The sequence below is a fragment of the Peromyscus maniculatus genome, chromosome 16 (assembly GCF_049852395.1).
Source record: "Peromyscus maniculatus bairdii isolate BWxNUB_F1_BW_parent chromosome 16, HU_Pman_BW_mat_3.1, whole genome shotgun sequence".
In the NCBI taxonomy this organism is placed as follows: Eukaryota; Metazoa; Chordata; class Mammalia; order Rodentia; family Cricetidae; genus Peromyscus; species Peromyscus maniculatus.
In genome coordinates, this window is record NC_134867.1 from 49,608,851 (window position 1) to 49,627,544 (window position 18,694).

An 18,694-nucleotide genomic window follows, 5' to 3' on the forward strand; every position below is an offset into this window, starting at 1 on the left:
AAAGAAATCAATAAATTCATATTCAACTTACAGAATGTCATAAAAATTTTTATTGTGCTTCAGAGCACAGAAGCAGACTGCCAGTCTGTTGTTGCTGATAAGAATGCTCTTTGAATTCCAATTTTACTATGCATTTCTCTTTATTGTACAAAAGCCCATGGCAATCAATGAGAGAGACTTTCATATTTGGTTTCATCAGCATTTGCATATCAAAAATATTCAATGATGCAGTGATATATCACATAAAAATATACAGTTCAACATGCATAGTATTTTTCCTGACATTTTTTAATGAAAAGACACCTTAAAGCAACACTTTGTTTGTGTTCTAAATGTTTTCCAGAGCAGTCCTCCACATCTATCTTTCATTGCTATTTTACATAAAGAGATAGAAAAAATGCAATAATGTGATTTTTTTTATAATAGCATTGAATTAGTCTCTTTCTTCTGGAATGTTAAAATCACTTTTCCATTGCCTTGTTTTAGCATTATATATGGTGTATTTGTAGACTAGGAGAATAGCAGCATTTCTGTTTTATAAGTGAGCAAAATGGAGCACAGAGGTGTTGGTAGGCAACACCAAATACTTCAGTGAAGACAAGGTCGTGTCAGGGAGCTGGAATCTAGGGTGGTCAGATGGGAAAGATCCAAGTCAAGCCCTGTTGACTACCCTGAACTTGGCTCATATGCAAGTGGTCTCACCCACAGCATCCAGGAGTGTGAGTTTTACTCAAATACTCACAGAATGACAAGCAGGTATGTCATTAAAAGTCTTTGGGAAATTTTACTTTTCCTAGCTAACAACTAGAAAATAACACTTCAGTCACATAGATAATAAAATTGTCTTTCTAGTATATCTTTTTTTTTCTTTAAACAAAGTCTTACTGTGTAGCCCAGACTAGCCTTACATTTGGGATTCTCATGCCTTAGCCTTATGTTGTAGTTTAGGAATATTGAACCACATCCAGCTCCCTCTATTTCTTCTTGAAGTGAAAGCAGAGTTGTAGCAGATTTTATAGAGTGTAGTGTGTGTGTGTGTGTGTGTGTGTGTGTGTGTGTGTGTGTGTGTGTGTGTATACACTGGGATGGGGCAGGATGAAGTTAATCTTAGGGAAAATGTACATACCATATCCACCCCACCAGCTGCACTTAGCCTCAGAGAATGTTGGTGTGCATCTACAGTACACACCCAGACATAGAATGTTGGTGTGTCCACAGTACACACCCCGACAGAGGCTACGGATGCCGTTGTTCAACATAATGTAGATGACTATCCAGTGACTGCTGTGTTTTAACTCGTTTCTGTTACAAAATCACTGCAATGTCACCAAATCACCCTTTTATATTTTACATTTTAAAAAGAGTAGACATACTTCTAGGGAGGCAAAAGCTGAACAAGACCCATACCAGGACAACAGGAGTCAGCCCTTCAGTGAGTGCCTGTGTCTCTAACCAGGCACAGGGCCATATGAGCTTACATGGTTGCTTCAGATCTCTTTCTCCTTTGGGACAATGGACACACAGAAGAATGAGAAGTACCAACAATCACCTTAGACACAAGATTTGGCAAGTCATGGTCATGAAGCTAGAGTGGAGAATATGAAAGCAGAGTCTGTTCATTCAGATTGGAAGGTAAAAGTGGTGGTGGCCTTCCAACACATATGTGGATATGATGTGGAGAAAGATGGAATGAAGGAAGAGCAAAGTTGGGAGTCTTTGGAATTTATTGGGGAAGTTGCAAGTGGATATAAAATTACTGTGTTACTGTAGAACGACTCCTAAATAAGGAACTTCACATCCCATGCTGCTTAATATTTAGAATGGAGATTGCATCAGATGAGGGACCTGGAGCTGAGACACCCTTCCCTGCTGTCTAATGTCAGGCAAATGACTATTCTCTCTAAAACTAGTTCTCTTTAGGGTTTTCAGAGGCCCTTTGTAATTCTAAACAACATAAACTTCCATGGCACCTCAGAATAACCCAGAGAAATGTAAATGTCACTTTGTTACACCCAACATTAAAAGCGACAGAAATTACAAGAACTACTTAAGGACATGAGTTCTACCATGAGCTCAAATTGAGACTATTCGTTATAAAGCAGAGAAAATATGCCTGGTCCATGTTTCAGGAACCACATCACCCCAAAGGAAAGGTGTCAAAAGGCAGCAGGTTATGTGCTGAAAGAGGAAATATTGCTTGGTTGCAAATGACCTTTCATAGATCATTCACTTACTGGTTTTGCTCTCACGGTACTTAATACTGCCCTTTAAAGGTCATTGCTGGGGGTGTGCCCATGGGCGCTTCCTAATATATGCCTCTGATTTACTTCTTCCCCATAAAATACACCCTCTGATGAGGCAGGGTGCGCAATGCCCTTACCTACTCTGAGTGTGGTGGGAAACACTTTCACTCTTGGATCGTAAGTATAGCATATTAAAGATGATGGGGGAAAGGAAACAGAAAAGAACATTTTGATGCACAGCTTCGCTATTTGCACTGATAAGGGATGAGTTCGTTGTGGTTTGACTGTGAAATGGCCCCCATAGGCTCATGTTTGAACACTTGCTGCCCAGATGCTGGTGCGAGTTTGGAAGACTGTGGAATCTTTAAGAGGTGCAGCCTTGCTGGAGGAAGTGGATCACTGGTGGTGGGCCCTGAGGCATTATGGGTTGGTCCCTCTTCCTATGCATGTCCAACTTCCTGAGTGTGAGTGCAGTGTGGCCAGCCAGCCTCCTGACCTGGCACCATCCCTTCCCTGTCCAGTGTCGTCTTTTCCCCACCATGATGGATTGTATTTCTCTGGAAATATAAGCCAAAATAAATCCTTTCTCTCTTATGTTGCTTTTGTTGGGACATTATGTCATAGCAACAGGAGAAGAAACTAATACAGAAGTCATTCTAGAAATGGAATTTTCCAGAAAGCTAGAAATATTAGCTATACAGTAAAATATTATAGCTTTGAAAACACTGAACTCTTTGTAGAGTGTACCAGTCATGCCCTGTCTCTATAATGGTCAGCTCTTCAACATCAACATCAACTTGCCACACCTAGAATCAGCTGAGAAGAGACTCTTAATTGAAGAAGTGTCTGCATCATGTTGGCCTGTGGGGATGTCTGTGGGGGGTTATTGTAATTAGCGGTTGATGTGAGAAGACCCAGCACACTATGGGTGGCATCATTCCCTAGGCAGGGAACCCTGAACTGTGTAATAATAGGGCAAAAGCAGCAAGCTGACAGCATGGGTGCCTTGATTTCTCTGTGCTCTCGGCTATGAATGTCGTATGACATCATCAAGCTTCAAGCTCCAGGCTTCTGCCTCTGTGACTTCCCTGCAATGATGAACTATGATCTGGGATTGTGAATCAAATAAATCCTTCTTCCTGGGTTGCTTTTGGTTAATGCATTTCATCATAAAATAAATGAAACTAGGGCAAGCTCTCTGGTTCCAGCAACAGAGGATGCTCAGCAGCCTTTGAGTGAACATTGTGCCTTTTACTAATTCTATTGATTGTGAGGTCTCTTTTGTGAATGTCTTCAAGTCAGGCTAGCCATTGTCGAAGAGACCTCTGACCAGAAGGAAGGTTTCCTTTGGGAAAGGGGATACAGGTGAGATACAATAAAGAAGTAAAACCAAAGAATAGGTCATAGTTCCAGACAGGTTAAAGGTGCTGATGGGTGTTAAGTCAGCTGGCTTAGAATCCTTCCAGATGGAAATCAGAGGTCTCCAGTGCTTTTATCTCTCTATACCTGGTAGTCAGCAGTAGGCAAGGTAGATGCAGTGACAAGTGGTGTCCTCTAGTGTTACAGTCTCCAAACAAGCAGGTCTTGGAAGTAAGGACCCTGGGCCCTTGGCAAAGCCAGTATTCCAGTTGTGAGGCAAGAGTCTTTAGGCCCTTGGCTCTGAAGACTTGGCAGTTCTCCAATCTCTCCTGATGGATGGCCTCAGAGTTCTTTTTTCTAGTTCTTTATGATCCTTCATCAACTCTCCACTTTCTTAGTATGTCTCTCCTTTGGCTTCCCTCCTGTTTCCTGCCCCAACTGCTCTCAAAGTATTGCTCTCCCTCTTCACTTTCTTCTACAACCCAGTGGCTGCTACTTGGATAACTCAGGGTACCTGCCTCTGCTGGGATCCTATTCAGGAGCCAGGGTGCAAGACAGGGCACCTGGCACTTCTTGAGAGCCTGGACTTATGATGAACAACTAAGGATCTGGGTGCCAAGGCTGACCAGGATCATCCAGGCATGGGTGTCTGCGGTGGGCAGAATCTGAGTAGGTGGATATGATTACTGGAAAGCAGGGGATCCACTGCATCTTCATCTCTCAAGCTTCTGTTGCCTAGAGACTGTTCTTGGAAGCCATGGCTTGAGGTTTCCACACTGGTTGCTGGAGGATGAGAGCTTGACTGGTCAAGAGTCTACCGACAGGAATCAGAGTTCAAGAGTGAGCCTTTGAGACCACCTTTGAGGAGAGTGGGCCAAGCCACCAAGGGTCCTGCTTACTGCCCCTGCACTCTGAATGTTACCAGTTCAGACCATGCTGCCAAATGTAGCAAGAAAAGACCACTTGAGAGAAGCTGTTATTGGCACTGGTGTTACACCTCCAGGGGAGGCAGAACAAGAGAATGTTTCCCAGCTAATTCATTGAAGGAGCCTTAGCAGCTTGCTTAAAAGCCAGGGAAGGGGTGTTTGGACCAATTACAGCCATCGTCTCTGGACCAAATCACAACTTGGCCTCAACAGCAACAATCTATTAGCCTTGTCTCCTAGTACCAGACACAAGAAATCCCTCCATCAAGAGAAGGGTACCCCCTCTGGCCAACATAGAAACAGTTCATTGAGGCTCCCTATAGCAAAAATTCTGCACACACTTCCAAACAGTGCTGGCTGCATATGTGCACTCAGGAGCCCAGGCACAGAGCTGCAGTCTCTGTGCAGTTGTCTCCAGGAACCCATGGAGTGTTGGAGAGAGCTGCTGCTGGCATAAGCATGGTCCAGCTGGAAGTTTAACTGATAGTCCTTTTGCTCAAGGCAGCCCAGGCTGCAAGAGAGTCCAGCAACTGCCTCAACAGGGAGTCAATTTGTCCCATCGCTAACATCATTCCTTATATATACGAAAGGAACATTAGAAGGCGTGTTTACAATATAAACTGAAAGAACTAACCATTAACCAAAACAGCAATTTAAAGAGATAGTTTATAATGTTTAACACTGTCCAGTGCCCAGAGAGAAGTGAGTCCCCTATCTCAGAGGTGCTCAGCAAAGTCTAAGGTGAGAAGAGGTTCAACCAATGGATGACAAAATAGGGGGTGGTGATAGAGACAGCAGCAGAGAGATGCTTTGGGAACATGCTTTTTTATGGTATGGGCATTGTCCCTTGGGCTCTCACATACCAATTTGCAGGTTGGCTAGTCTAAAGAACAAAAGAGCGAAGGTTGGAACTTATCCACATGACTCTGGTCTTGAGCATTAGGTTTTGTTATCAGTACCAGACATTGGGATGTCTGGGGGTTTGGGGGTTTGAGGGGAGGAACAAATCTGCTGAATTGAAAACAGTCACACAGGGGTGGGAAGTCCTACTGAGGCCAAAGGTAAAAGGGTATAACTAAATTTCAAGGGGCTTATACTTGCTTCAAAACACACGTCAAGGCAGTGACAGTATCATGAACACCTAAGATACTGCTTTTTAGTGGTTTTTAGCTTATAATGTAATATGTGCTTTTACACATACACACACACACACACACACACACACACACACACACACACACACACCCTGAGTATCTCTCTTATAACTGGCCTGTTCCAGGATTGGAATAGATAATGCAAACCTTGCTTTGCATGAGTTTATGATGGGACCAGGTATGCCATGGGGACATGGCAGAGCTTGACTTGGTGCTCCTACATATTCTTGCCTCTCAAGCTCACTCATACATGACAATGCTAATAGCCAAACTTCATAGTGGCATCATATGGCCTTATGGAGGATGGAGGGGGCAGTCAACGTGGCTAAAAACAGGGATGTAAATGAAGGAAGCTCCAGGCCATATTAGACACCTCCTCTGCATTTTGCTTGATGCCTTAAGTTACAATGTACCCCCTCATCACCTGCTTATAGTTATCCTTCCCTTCCTGTTCTCCCTTGGATCCTTCTGTGGTCTTTAGTATAACCTGCTGCATCCCCCAGCCTTCTCGCTCCTACAAAACAAGCCTGCCCTATAATGGACAGCATGATCTTCTCATCCAGGTCATTTGTTTAATGGATAATTTTTTAGTCGCTTTGTTCCACTGATCATTCTGAGTATTGGTGCTAGGAGAAATTAACAAAGTGAACAAAACTCTTTGCCTTCATGTATTGCTGTTTGACCTGGAAGAAGCAGGCAATAAACAAATAAATGACCTCATTCCATATAGTCTGTCATCTGAAGATGATGTGGTGGGAAATAAAGCAGGAAGGGAAACAGACTGGGAGGAAGGTATAAATAGTCATCTAAAGTAAACTCTTCTTTGGGAAACCAACCATGGTAGGTCTCAATTTGAACATGGTGTATTTTTTTCTGTAGATGTAAAAGGGTTGTATATTTTTTCCAAAGGAAGTTTTATGCAGACATTTATTGAATCAAATATGGGATCTCAGGGCCTGGAGAGATGGCTCAGAGGTTAGGAGAACATAACATTCTTGTTAATGACTCAAGTTCGGTTCCCCACACCCATGTTGGACAGATCACAATTGTCTGTAATTCTAGCTCCAGGGATCCAACACCCTCTTCTAGCCTTCATGGGAAACTGCACTCGTATGTGCATACAGATACACACATATACACATATCTTGAAGAAAATTAAATTTCAGAATTTGTATCTCGAAAAACCAAAATGTTTATGAAATGGGACAACCCATTCCCCTTGGGTGAGTGGCTTTGGTAAAGTCTATCTGATGATGCTCTTGGGTGTTAACCTGATCAGCTTGGCCTGGGAGGCAAGGAGATGTATATCCCTGTACTACAATTAAGTCCTCTAGAAAGAATCTGAGGACTGGAAAGTTTCTAAGACCTCAGCAGGCAGAGAGAAGCCTTGGGTAGTTCCGTGCTGCCCGTGCTAAAAAGCAGATTCTCATAGCTATGAGGACAAAAGGCCAACCTGGAGATCAGGGGCCCCAGGCTTCCTGTCTGCTAGTTCTGCAGGGAAACTTTGCTACCCTCCTTCAAAGAACATGTCATTTTATTACAGCAATAGAAACCTGACCAAAGACATGGCATGGCCATTGCACTCATAAAATCACAGTAGCTGTGGTTACCTGCATAAGACCTCCAATGTTCCGTTACAGATCGGGGGGGTGGGGGGTGGGGGGGGGAATAGGCATTACTACTCCACCATGAGGACCTATGGACAGTTAATGGCTCTTGGGGAGGGCAAGATTCAAAAGAAGAGTAGGATTCAAAGAGAGGGTCCTCTCTGTCTTATTCTCCCTCCACACCCACTTCTTTGCAAACAGATTTACAGATCTGAGCATTCTACATCTGCAGTCTGAGAAATCGGGTCTAATGCAATTCTTTGATAAAACGAGCATAGTGTCGATGCCAAATTACTCTTTTGCAGGGGTGTCTTATGGCATTAAAGAACAAGCCAATCTTCATTGATTACTGTTGTGTGTCTGTGTTATTGTATATACAAATACGTGTGGGAATGGGTGTGTATGTGTCCATGTCAGGTGTCTTCTTCGACTTCTGTTTTGAGGAAAGGTCCCCACCCCCACACCAAAACTAGATCTTACCAAGTCACTAGACTGACTAAGCAACAAGCCCTAAGAATGCTCTTGTCTCTTCCTCTCAGTGGTGGGATTTCAGGTACCTGATGCAGCACCTGGCATCATGTGGGTGCTGAGGATCCAAGCGTGAGCCCCGCAGGCTTGGGTGACAAGTGCTTTACTAAATGAGCCTTTCCCTGGCCTCTAGATTACTGTTTCACCAGTGATCAATAAGAACTTGACATCCGTTTTGGACTATCAATTGAAGAGATGTTAAATTTGTTTATGCTATGGAACATTTGTGTAATGATACAAAGATGTGTTGTATTCTTTTATGTTGAATTTTTTAACTCTGTGAAGCTGTGTTACTTTGCCTGTCTAAAACACCTGATTGGTGTAATAAAGAGCTGCATGGTCAATAGCTGGGCAGGAGAAAGGATAGGTGGGGTTGGCAGGCAGAGAGAATTAATAGGAAGAGAAATCTGGGAAGAGAAGATTGAAGAGCAAGAAAAGAGGAGAGGAGGACATCAGGGGCCAGCCACCCAGCAACACAATCAGCAACAGAGTAAAAAGGAAACAAAGGTATATAGAATAGGGAAAGATAAAAATCCCAGAGGCAAAAGGTAGATGGGATAATTTAAGTTAAGGAAAGCTGGCTAGAAATAAGCCAAGCTAAGACCTGGCATTCATAAGAAAGAAGAATAGGGTGATTTATTTGGGACCTGGGTTGCAGGCCACCAAATAGTAATAAGAGTAAAGAACAACCAACTACAGACATCTAACACTACAGCTCTTCCTCCTAGTGTGAAATAGACATAAAGAAGGAAGATTTAAGCTGGCATGCTACATAAGGTTGGACAAGTTGGACAAGATGACTCATGCCTAACAGCATAGGAATTAGCCTCTTGGGGAAATATCTCCTGAAACAGACTCAAAATATTTTCATCCTCATGGAAAAGCATTCTTTTGACAATATTAATAGGTATAAAAGAATCCTCCTATATTTTTTTAAGGGAACGAGATACCAAATTAGGAACTCAAAGACATGATTCTATAACAGACCACTCTGCCAACGGGACAACCTTGGCAAATATTTCCTGGGTTTTGCACAGCTTGCCATCCTTTGTAAACCAGGGGAGAGCAAACTGGCAAGACTTATTCCAGGTAATATGCCAGAGCCAAAGCCTATGTTTCTACATCCTGGAGTCTGACATCGTTAGCAATCTCAAAGCCCGCTCAGGTTTTCCCTCAGAATTAGGAAACAGAGAAAGGGTAACAAGTAAGAACAAGTAAGTTTATAAGATTTAAAACTGAAAGCGCCCCATCCACTGGGAAGATTCTGTATCACCACACGACTTACTACCACCATTCTTGTCACATCAGGCACTTAAGAGGAGACCTAGTGACATCTGGAAGAAGATACAAGACGGAGTAAAGTCACAGACACCAGCCATCTCTCTAAGCAGGAGAAAAACAGCTGTAATTAGAGGAACACAAGGCAGAGTTTGAAAGGCTCTTGGGCCATCTAACTCTTCTTAGTCCATTAGCCTTCCTAGTCTGATCATGACCTCTATGATAAAGGTTAAATTGAGATGATTTTTTTTTCATAGCAGCTTTATCACAAGCAGAAAGAGGAGACATCCAGGGTCAAGAAGCAAATTCATTGCCCTCTACTTTCTCCCTTGCCTTCCATTCATCACTTTCAGGTTCTTTGCCAAAATAAGCTGCAAAGATATTTTTCACTTAGGTGAAAATGTTTCTGAGACCACAGGACAGCTCTTTCCCCCGCCCCTTGCTACACTTTCCATGATCCCAGAATTCATGTCTCCACACAGCAGTCATAAACATTGTCATAGCCTGTGCATGTGTGTTGGAGAAGGAAGGTGGGAAGACACAGAAAGATAAAACCGACAAAAAAAGCAGGTCCAGCTTTCCAGAGACACACACGAAGACAGGAATACAGAACTAAATTGCTAATATGTCCTTGGGAACTGAACAACTGGCTCGTCATGGCCAACAGCCATACGCCATCAACTCAGCTCTGTCTCTGTCATCTAAACCCTACTGGATAAAGACTAAGGGATTTTTTTCTAACAATAGCATTAAAAGACCTTCAGATAAACCCCCAGTTTCCTTTTCTTTTGAAATTCAATCAGCCATATTCAAATAGATGACTCTTCCTGATAGAGGGGATAATGTCTAGAGATTATCAAGATACAAAGAAACTCAAGTCCCTTAGCAAGCAAGGGTACATGATCTATAACAGAGAGACCTAACCATCCTTAAGGGCTATCTACTGCTTTCCTGAATTAGGCTTATGGAAGAAGACTGTGCAGAAAGTCACTATCAGACACTGGCACTTTCCTTAGCCTTGGAAGCAGGAAAGGTGTACCATTACTTCACAATAATGCAGCTGGACTCAGGATAATGAACTATACATCTCAGTGGAAGGATTTAAACTGAAGTTAGAATGAACATAGGATTATTTTCAGGAAAGCATCAAGTGATATTATTAATAACCAGAGGGCTAAACCATTCTGAGTCTGTGATTTTGTGGACCAAAAGTCTATAGGAGGATTTAAGGGTTAACACTGGCCTATATTTCTTATAAATTAGAAACTGCCTAGGAGTTTTCTCAGGTAGATTTCTTAGTTTAAAAAATGAAAACTTAAAGTTAGTATATATATGCTTAAACATGCACAGTACTTCTGGGGAATAGTACTTCCAGCTCTCTGAAACACTTTATAACAGTTAGGACTTTTTCCATGGGAAAATTCATGGCTGGTTAAGTTGAGTCATTTATGAATAATAGTAGAGCTCCAAGCAGAGTGAAAATTCTTTGTAATTCAAGAGGTGATTGAGTCGTCAATGAACCTATGCCTTGTGTTCCATTCTAGGAAATACTGGCTTAAAGTGGGAGATTAATCTACATTAGTGAGCATGCGTTCGATGGGAGGAGCAGATCAGTCCTACTCCTCACTAATCTATGTTCAGCAAAGCTTTGGTCTCTTAGTTATCCACCTAGTGCTTTTGAAGACCATGAAAGAAACATTTGTTGTTAATACTTCCATTAAAGAACTTTAATTACTGCTGTTATTAAAGGAAATGTCAAAGGCCGAAATAATTCTTTTTATTCACTCAATGAATATTTATCGAATATCTATTTTGTGCTGATGAACCTATTAAATAATAGATGGTTACTGGTCATTAAGACACCAAGTAGTAATTCAGAATCTCTTCCTTTTCATTTAGGATTGAGGTGGGAAATTAAATGCTGATATATTAGAGTGGGTTGCTTCAACTGAGTAGACAGGACCTGGATTCAGTAAAGGAGAAGTATTTGACCTGACATAAACTGTTTTTCCTCTCAGCATTCTGGCTCCAAAGAATGCGTAATTTTCTTCATTCCAATGATTTCCCCAACTCTTTGGATCCCAACTGGTTAGTTGTACAATAATTCAGTTAAATTCTGAAACAATTTCCCCGGGTTAAGATGTCAATGTCACAAGCCCCATATCCTCAGCAGATGTCAATCCTAGGAGTTGGGTACCCAGGGTGCCCACACATCTGGTTGACTCCCCTGCAGAATCTGGGACTCCTGTAACTTTCTTCTCTATTGGTGGAAGTATTAAGGCAACTCTACATAGTTAAAAGGAAGGTTTATTTGGTGGGGTAACTTGCAAGTAAAGGGATAGGCTGCAGGGTCTGGGAAAGGTGAAGCGCAGTCCATCGGTGTTCTCTGGAGAACTCTGCTTGGTCTACCTCCAGCATCCAGGATCCAGGAACCAAGAGAGCTGGCACTCTGGATCTCAGGTCTTAAGGGCTCCTGTCTTGGCCTCAATGGGGGTAGTACTTCCAGGTCAAAGCTGGAACAGCTACCCACTACACTTCTCAATGGCTAAAATGGCTTGCAGAACTCAGGAAGATACTTTGATTACTATCAATGGTTTATTTTAAATACTCTAACCCAAGAGCAGATAAATGGTCGAGGTATGGTACAATGATTAGGGAGTTCCCATACCTTCTCTAAGCATGCCTATTCCCACTACCTTGATATGTGAACCAATTCTGAAGAGTTATCCCTCTGTTTAAGGAGCTTATGGAAGTATCATTATAGAAGCAGGGCTGATTTAAATATTACCCACTTGTTTTGACTCAGTCCTCTGTTCCTCTTCCCTTTGTGCAAACTGACATTGGAGCATGAGACAGAAGGTGGCGTGGAAGTTATGACCCTTTAGCTGAGGCATGGTCTTTCTGGCAATTAGCTTTCATGGTCCTATCTATGGACCTCACTTTACAATTCTACAATTCATGGAAAGTTATATCTTCAAAGCCAGCAGCACACACGTGCACACAGTGATCCATGCATACGCATACACACATGAAGTATGCTAGCAAGACGGGGCCTTTCATTACCTAACCGAGAGAGTCATATACCTTTCTTGTCCTGTGGGTTTGAAGGAAGTCACACTCAAGGGTGTGAATACCAGAAGCTGAATTCCCTGTAAGTGTGTTCCCCACAGCTGATCTGCTGCCGGTCTCCCTGCTTGTTCTCACTGTGAGTGTGAATGTGGCTACAGAGCATCTCCCCAGTACAATGCATTGTGTGCTGTTCGGAAGCAACTTCGATCTTAGGAAAATCCTAGGAATCAAAACTTTTCCAGGACACAGCCCTGAGAGACCACCAAATATTATGCACTGTATATCATGCCTCATCTTGTGGTCAAAAGGTGTAGGATGACTCACATTTTTGCCAAAACATTTTCTTTGCAGGCCTTGCTCTACTGATGGCTGCAAACTATATTTTGGAAATTTGGTGACTGAAACATCATACAGGCTTTTCCTCCCACTTACAGTTATGTATGTTATTTTCCTCTTTCTATATAAAAAAATATTAGAGGCACTAGATACCTGGGTCTGATGTGTTCTGCAGGATGTGTAGCATGCCATCAGGGAATTTCAGTCTCTAATGCAATGCCATCTGCTGATCCCGTGACATGTGTGTGAATAAACACCCCTCCGCTGCTTGCTTGGTCTGTGCATTTAATTAAGTGCACAAATTCCTACAGGCATGTGGTTAAAAGGGCTCTGGCAGATTTCCCCTCTGGAGGGCTTGGCTCTGGGTAGCTAGAGCCCTTGCTGGCACTGGAATTCCAAACATGCCTGCCTGTGTAACAGTAAGTTGTGAGTTAATAGCGTGGCAGCCTTTGTCAGCTTCGATTTCATCTGAGCACACAAGCACTGGAATAACTCATACTGAAACAGAGTCATTTGAGGTACGAGCTATCCGGTCCTTTCATAGAAAATTAGCATTTGTGAGAGAAAAACATAGGGATATAAACCACATGAACACTTCAAAACAGTCTGCTTGGCTTTAGCCTGGTGGTGGTTGTGATTCAGTTCATTTAGTTTGCAATACAAAGCAACCCACGGAGAACGTTACTTCAGTGTAAAAACCTACGAAACAAAAATAAAATATTTCTGAAAGGTATTAACTGACATAAACATAGTACCTTGGAATGCAACATAACAAGCTCAAATCAATTGATTGTGTGTGTGCGTGTACACACATTCACGTGTATGTAGTTTTCCTACTGGGGACATTTACTGATGTGTGGTATTTACTGATAGGCGTGATAACGAAAACCAGGATGAAATTGCTCTGGGTTCAGGAGTTTCTCATTTGAAGAGGATCTTCCTTGCCCTGAGTCTCATCTGAGCACTATTAGATTCCTGAGAAAATGTGAAATAAAAGCAAATGTAAACAGGACATAGTCACATGACCCGTTTGACTTGATCTTTAGCCATCGTGATGTCTGAGTGACTAAATGCTTTGCATAGCTTCCTATTAACCTTGCCATGATCAGCAAAGAGTAGGCAGAGGGTTGGGACTGTAGGGAAGTCCCTCCAGCTGTGAGCAATGAAGAGGTCAGTGTGGTGGCTATGGGAACACCTCATCTCCTACAAAGCACAAGCATTGATCTGTTAGTTGTTGGCTAAAAGCTCCCTGTGGAAAATCTGCAGCTACAGCCTTAGTCTGGTAACCATGGAATGCTAACGGGCTTGCTCTGAGAATTCCCAATTAGGGGGAAGAAAGAAGGAACACTGGACTGCTCTCTCCTCCTGATTACAATCAGTTGGAGATCGATTCTCTTGTCTGGTGAAAGGGGGAGGCGTGGTAAATGGAAATAGCATAACTTCGAAGTACAGAGAGGCTTAAATCCCACAGATGCATCTGTCTATTGCTTCATCAATTTGGGAATACAAATTCCAGAACAGAAACCTTAACATCTTGTAGATAAGTTAGGATTAGAGAACACAGGAGGAGCTATAATGTTATTTTATTTGCTAGTAAGTTTCCGTGTTCATCTTCAAAACCTAATGCTGTTCCTTCGGTTAGTTTGAGCTTTTCCGTCTTTTATATCCTGTCTCTGTCCTTGCCATCATGAGAAAAGCAGGAAATAGAGAGCCAGCACCTGCTGGTCCTGACCCTAATCTCCCATGACTCATTGCTTTTCCCTTGAGACCAGGCTTCCGCTCAGTCACCTTGATAAAATGCTCTCAGTGGAAAGAGCTGCCTGCCTCCTCCGTGCTCATCTTCCCTGATGGCCCTGCAGTCCTTCACCAGCCCATCCAGCTCCTCCCTGGGCTCCCCAAACACTGCAGCTCCACCTCAGCTGGCCCCCACCATGCTCTTCTGCAAATTCCATTGATTTGGGGTCTCTTTCTGCCCCTCCCCCCTCTCCATTGTATCATGCTTGTGTCTTTTGTGGGGGTTTTCTCTCCTTTCTAGTTGTACACTGACCTGTCACGATCTCCTAGGACTGAGACTTTTGTTCAGAGGCCTAAGAAATCTCCACCTGCATCCTCTCACCTGAACAGACTTTTGACTGTCCGTTCCAACACTCCGAATGTGCACCAGAGGCTAAAACCTCTGCTTATGTCAAAACCAGTCTCACATCATGGTGCATTAACCACTTGGTCCTACTAGTTCAACCTCTGTCTTTTGTCTCTTTGCTCTGGATATCTGATTGCTTGGAGGCCGTTGGGATGTATCTGGCTGACCTGATAGAGAAGGAGAGTAGCCTTAAAGGTCGTGATCCAAGCCTGACTCTGGCTGCTCATTGGCTGAGTGTGGAGACAAGGATGCTACTTCTAGGGGGAGACTAAAGACTCTATAGTGGCCTTTCCACCTCTCAGAAGTATCATCCACTTCTCCCCAGCTTCCTATCTCTCTCCCTCTCCACCTGTTTCCTCACTATATCCTTTAGTGAACATCATAAGAGAGCCCATGCATATTTCTTCCTACCTTAGCATCTCTGTCATCAGAATACCCAAACTAAGACAAATTCACATCCGTAAAAATCTCAGGGGTTTTTCCTTTCTGTTTTCACAAAGGGATGCTCGTTTTCTAGATTTGCTTCAGGAAAGTACCACAGACAAAGGTGTGTAAAGAGCAGAAGTTGACGACCTTCTGTTCTTGTAGCTAGAAATAAAAAAGTAAAATCTTGACAGGATTTGTTCCCCTGGACATGCTTTGAAAGTGTGCTTGCTGGATAGTTTTATATACAAGACAGAGTTATATAAAAGGAGCGAACCTCAAGTGAGAAAAAAAAAATGCCCCCATAAGACCGGGATGTAGGCAAGCATGTAAGGCATTTTCTAAATTAGTGATTGAAGGGGGGGGGAGGGCCCAGCCCATTGTGGGTGGTGTCATCCCAGGGCTGGTGGTCTTGAGTTCTATAAGCAAGCAAGCCAGAGCAAGCAACATCTCTCATGGCCTCTGCATCAGCTCCTGCCTCCAGGTTCATGGCCCACTTAAGTTCCTGCCCTGACTTCCTTCAGTGATGAACAGTGCTGTGTAAGCATAAGCCAAAGAAACCCTTTGATCCCGAGGTGCTTTAGTCATGGTGTTTTGTCATAGCAATAGAAATCCTCACTAGGACAAGTCTGCTTCGTGGTTCTTCTTGGTTTCTTGTGATAGTGACAGTCACTGAAATCCTTAGCTTATAGACGCATGTTTCCCATCTTTAGCTCTTTGCTCCCATTGAATTTTCCCTGTACAAGTCTTTTACACAGGAACTAAATTATATTGAACAACCATTCCTATTCTTAAAGACTTTTAACCTCCAAAGAGTATTTACCCATGCATAAATATATACCATATACTCGTCTGAAATTTATTTCAAAGAATTAAATATGACCAAGTAACAGACAAAAATATCACTTATCCAAGATGGTGAGTTCTTTGGAACTGATGTCAGGGATTTGGTAAAAGGTCATTCATTGAATAATGAAACTTCCCTATAAAGTGATGGTTAGTAGCTGTGTAGGAGAGGAATTGATGGGAATTAGATGTTGTAGATATGAAGATGCAACACATGAGTAACATTGGCCAAGTGAAAGGAGCAGGCACATGGGCCCCATCCTCCAAGACCTGTGCATGGGGATCATTGAGATGATGCATACCAACCTTCGTGTCCGTGTAAGCACGTAAGAGTTGCACTCTGGAGAATCTGTCCCATATCAGACACAATACAACAGGGAGTAGAAGAGTAAGCAGCCACACTGTTGTCCGATCTCCTTTACATGTTGGTGAAGACTTTGGACCACAATTCCCTTCCACCATCTTGATATCTACAAAAACATCCATTTCCCCTGAACTGTGAGGTTGTTGGTAGCATCAATGCTGCTTTCATAAGTAGTTGATATCTGTGTAATGTCTATGATCAACTTTTATATACATAAAGCATTCAATAGATATCTCCTGAATAAATGAACAAAGCAGCTATGAATAATTTTGGAGATGCAAAAGTAACTTAGGCCTATAAACCATTTCCTTGACTTTTTTTTGGCGGCGGGGGAGGTTGGGGGGGTGGGAGGGGGTGGGGGGTGGGAGGGGAGGGAGGAGGTGGGGGGATGGGAAGGGGGTGGGGGTGGAGGGGGTGGGGGGTAGCACGTCACTCCCAGCTATGTTTCCTATTCTGTTATTTCATTATAAATTCCTTTTTTAATAGTCACAAGACTTCAGGCTTTAGAAGAAAAACTATTCCATATTATAAATATAAGAATAGGACAACTGAAGTAGTTATTTATGTACTGTAGACTATTGCTGCACACTGTTTTAAATATGGGCTAATTTCTAGTGCACGGTGTCTGTTGCCTTGTCTTGTTACCTAGTGGGTAGCTGAGGCATAGTTTTTCATTATAAAAAATTAGAAACTGAAATGAGAAGTTTCATACAAATTATTATTCACATTTTGAATCTTTGTCATTTGAAATATTTCAAAACAGTTAGCTGAAAGTCATAGTGGTTATTTCATGGTCGCAAATCTGAGGACTTGGAAGGCAATAAGCTATGGTTATTGCTTCTTCCTCAAAACCTCTGACTTTGGCCCTAGGAACTACTTGGCCAATCTAATGCGTGCGGAGAATGGAGAGCCCTGGTTCAGGGAAGCAGAATCTTTAGTAACTGGACAGAGATTCATTGTACAGACCTGTCTGGGGTTTGACTCTGGCCATCTTTTCCTCTGCCTGGAAACAGCTAAAGTGTATTTCCATTCCTGTCGGATTCCTGCTAACAACTCCTACTTTAGCCCACCTGTGGTAGCACGTCACCTTGATTTAGAGTGAAATTAACTCACAGTGGGTTTGTGGACAATACAACAGTGGAAACCCTCCTTATTCCTCACCAACTTCCCTTCGTGTACAAATAAACTCAATTTTGCCACCTTCCACTCCCCCAGAAAAACCTTAATGATGCTCACTATGAAAATACCAGCAGCCAGGGACTCAGATCATCTGAGAACTGCTATAATTGTCTTGAAACGACAGCATCTTAATCTCTATTTCTCTCTTCTTTTCCTAGGTAAGTGGTATTTCTTCTTCGTTGCTTCGGGGAGTATTGATCTGTCGGGTAAGTGTTCGCTTTGTTGTGGGACCCGGTGTGGCTCCAAGGCTACATGAGAAGCGCCTGTGAGAACGAAAACACGAAGTGGAAAACACGAGTTGCTTTGTAGTGGGCTGCTGGTGTGTGTTAAATCTGTTTTAGAGGGATTTTGGTTTTGGGGGATCGTTGTCGGGAGCTGTCGCTCACTCGGTTCTTACTTCTGGAAGAAGGCCCAGCGGCTGATGAAGTGTTGATGAAAGTTGCCTTCCAGACATTCTTTTTAAGTGGATTTTCTTTTCTTATTTTTCTGAACTTCTTTCTGCTGTCATTGGACTTTTCTAAATGTCTCCCATCCCAATTATTATAAAACCATAAAACTCCAGAAGGAGGTGTTTTATTTAAGGTTTTGCTACTTATGGGAGCATGTTGTTCTGCTGTAATGGCTGTGTTCCTATCACACTTTCTCTGTCATGCTCTGGTCTCCTCCTCCCATACACAATGACTTTATCTGTACAGTATTGGGGGTCTAGAGGGACTACCCATAATCATTAAGTTCTACTGTATTACAACATTTCTATTAAGCTACAAAATCCGGTATGTTCCTATCTCTCTAGTTATAATCACATATGCATTGGGTTATGGATTTCTTTCTGCAAGTTAATGACAGGAATTGGTATTTTTCTAGATGTTAACATTAATGCTAAGATCTCTCCCTTCAAAGAATGACTGGAGCATAACACAGAAAAGAAATAACAAGAAAAAAAAAAGGAAACCTGGGTCCTCTCTGACTTATACATATCACAGTAGAATGTAAGTGATGTAGGGGTGGCTTTGTTTTGTTTCTGAGAGTGGACACTTCCACTTTCTGGACATAGAAAATGCTGTCAGTGTTGTCTTCTGGTTGAGGAAGAGGAAGAGTCACATGCATGTGGCTTTCTTACATCATTCAGGGTATTGGTTCTGGTGGACACAGTTGCTCCTTAAAAGCACTGGACTTGGTTCGGCTATATTCTAGAATCTGCTCCTTCACGTTCCTCATCCAAAACAAGCAAAACAACCTTGC

General features: G+C 42.6%; 1 protein-coding gene across 1 annotated transcript in view; it reads left to right on the plus strand.

Annotated features, from left to right (window-relative positions):
• Samd5 (sterile alpha motif domain containing 5) overlaps positions 1-18,435 on the plus strand; it is a 400,983-nt gene extending 382,548 nt beyond the window's left edge. Inside the window, exon 2 of the mRNA XM_076552787.1 lies at positions 17,611-18,435. Coding sequence (XP_076408902.1) covers positions 17,611-17,721 — 111 coding nt within the window. The 3' untranslated portion in view covers positions 17,722-18,435. The remainder of the gene's footprint in view (positions 1-17,610) is intronic.
• The last annotated feature ends 259 nt before the right edge of the window (positions 18,436-18,694 follow it).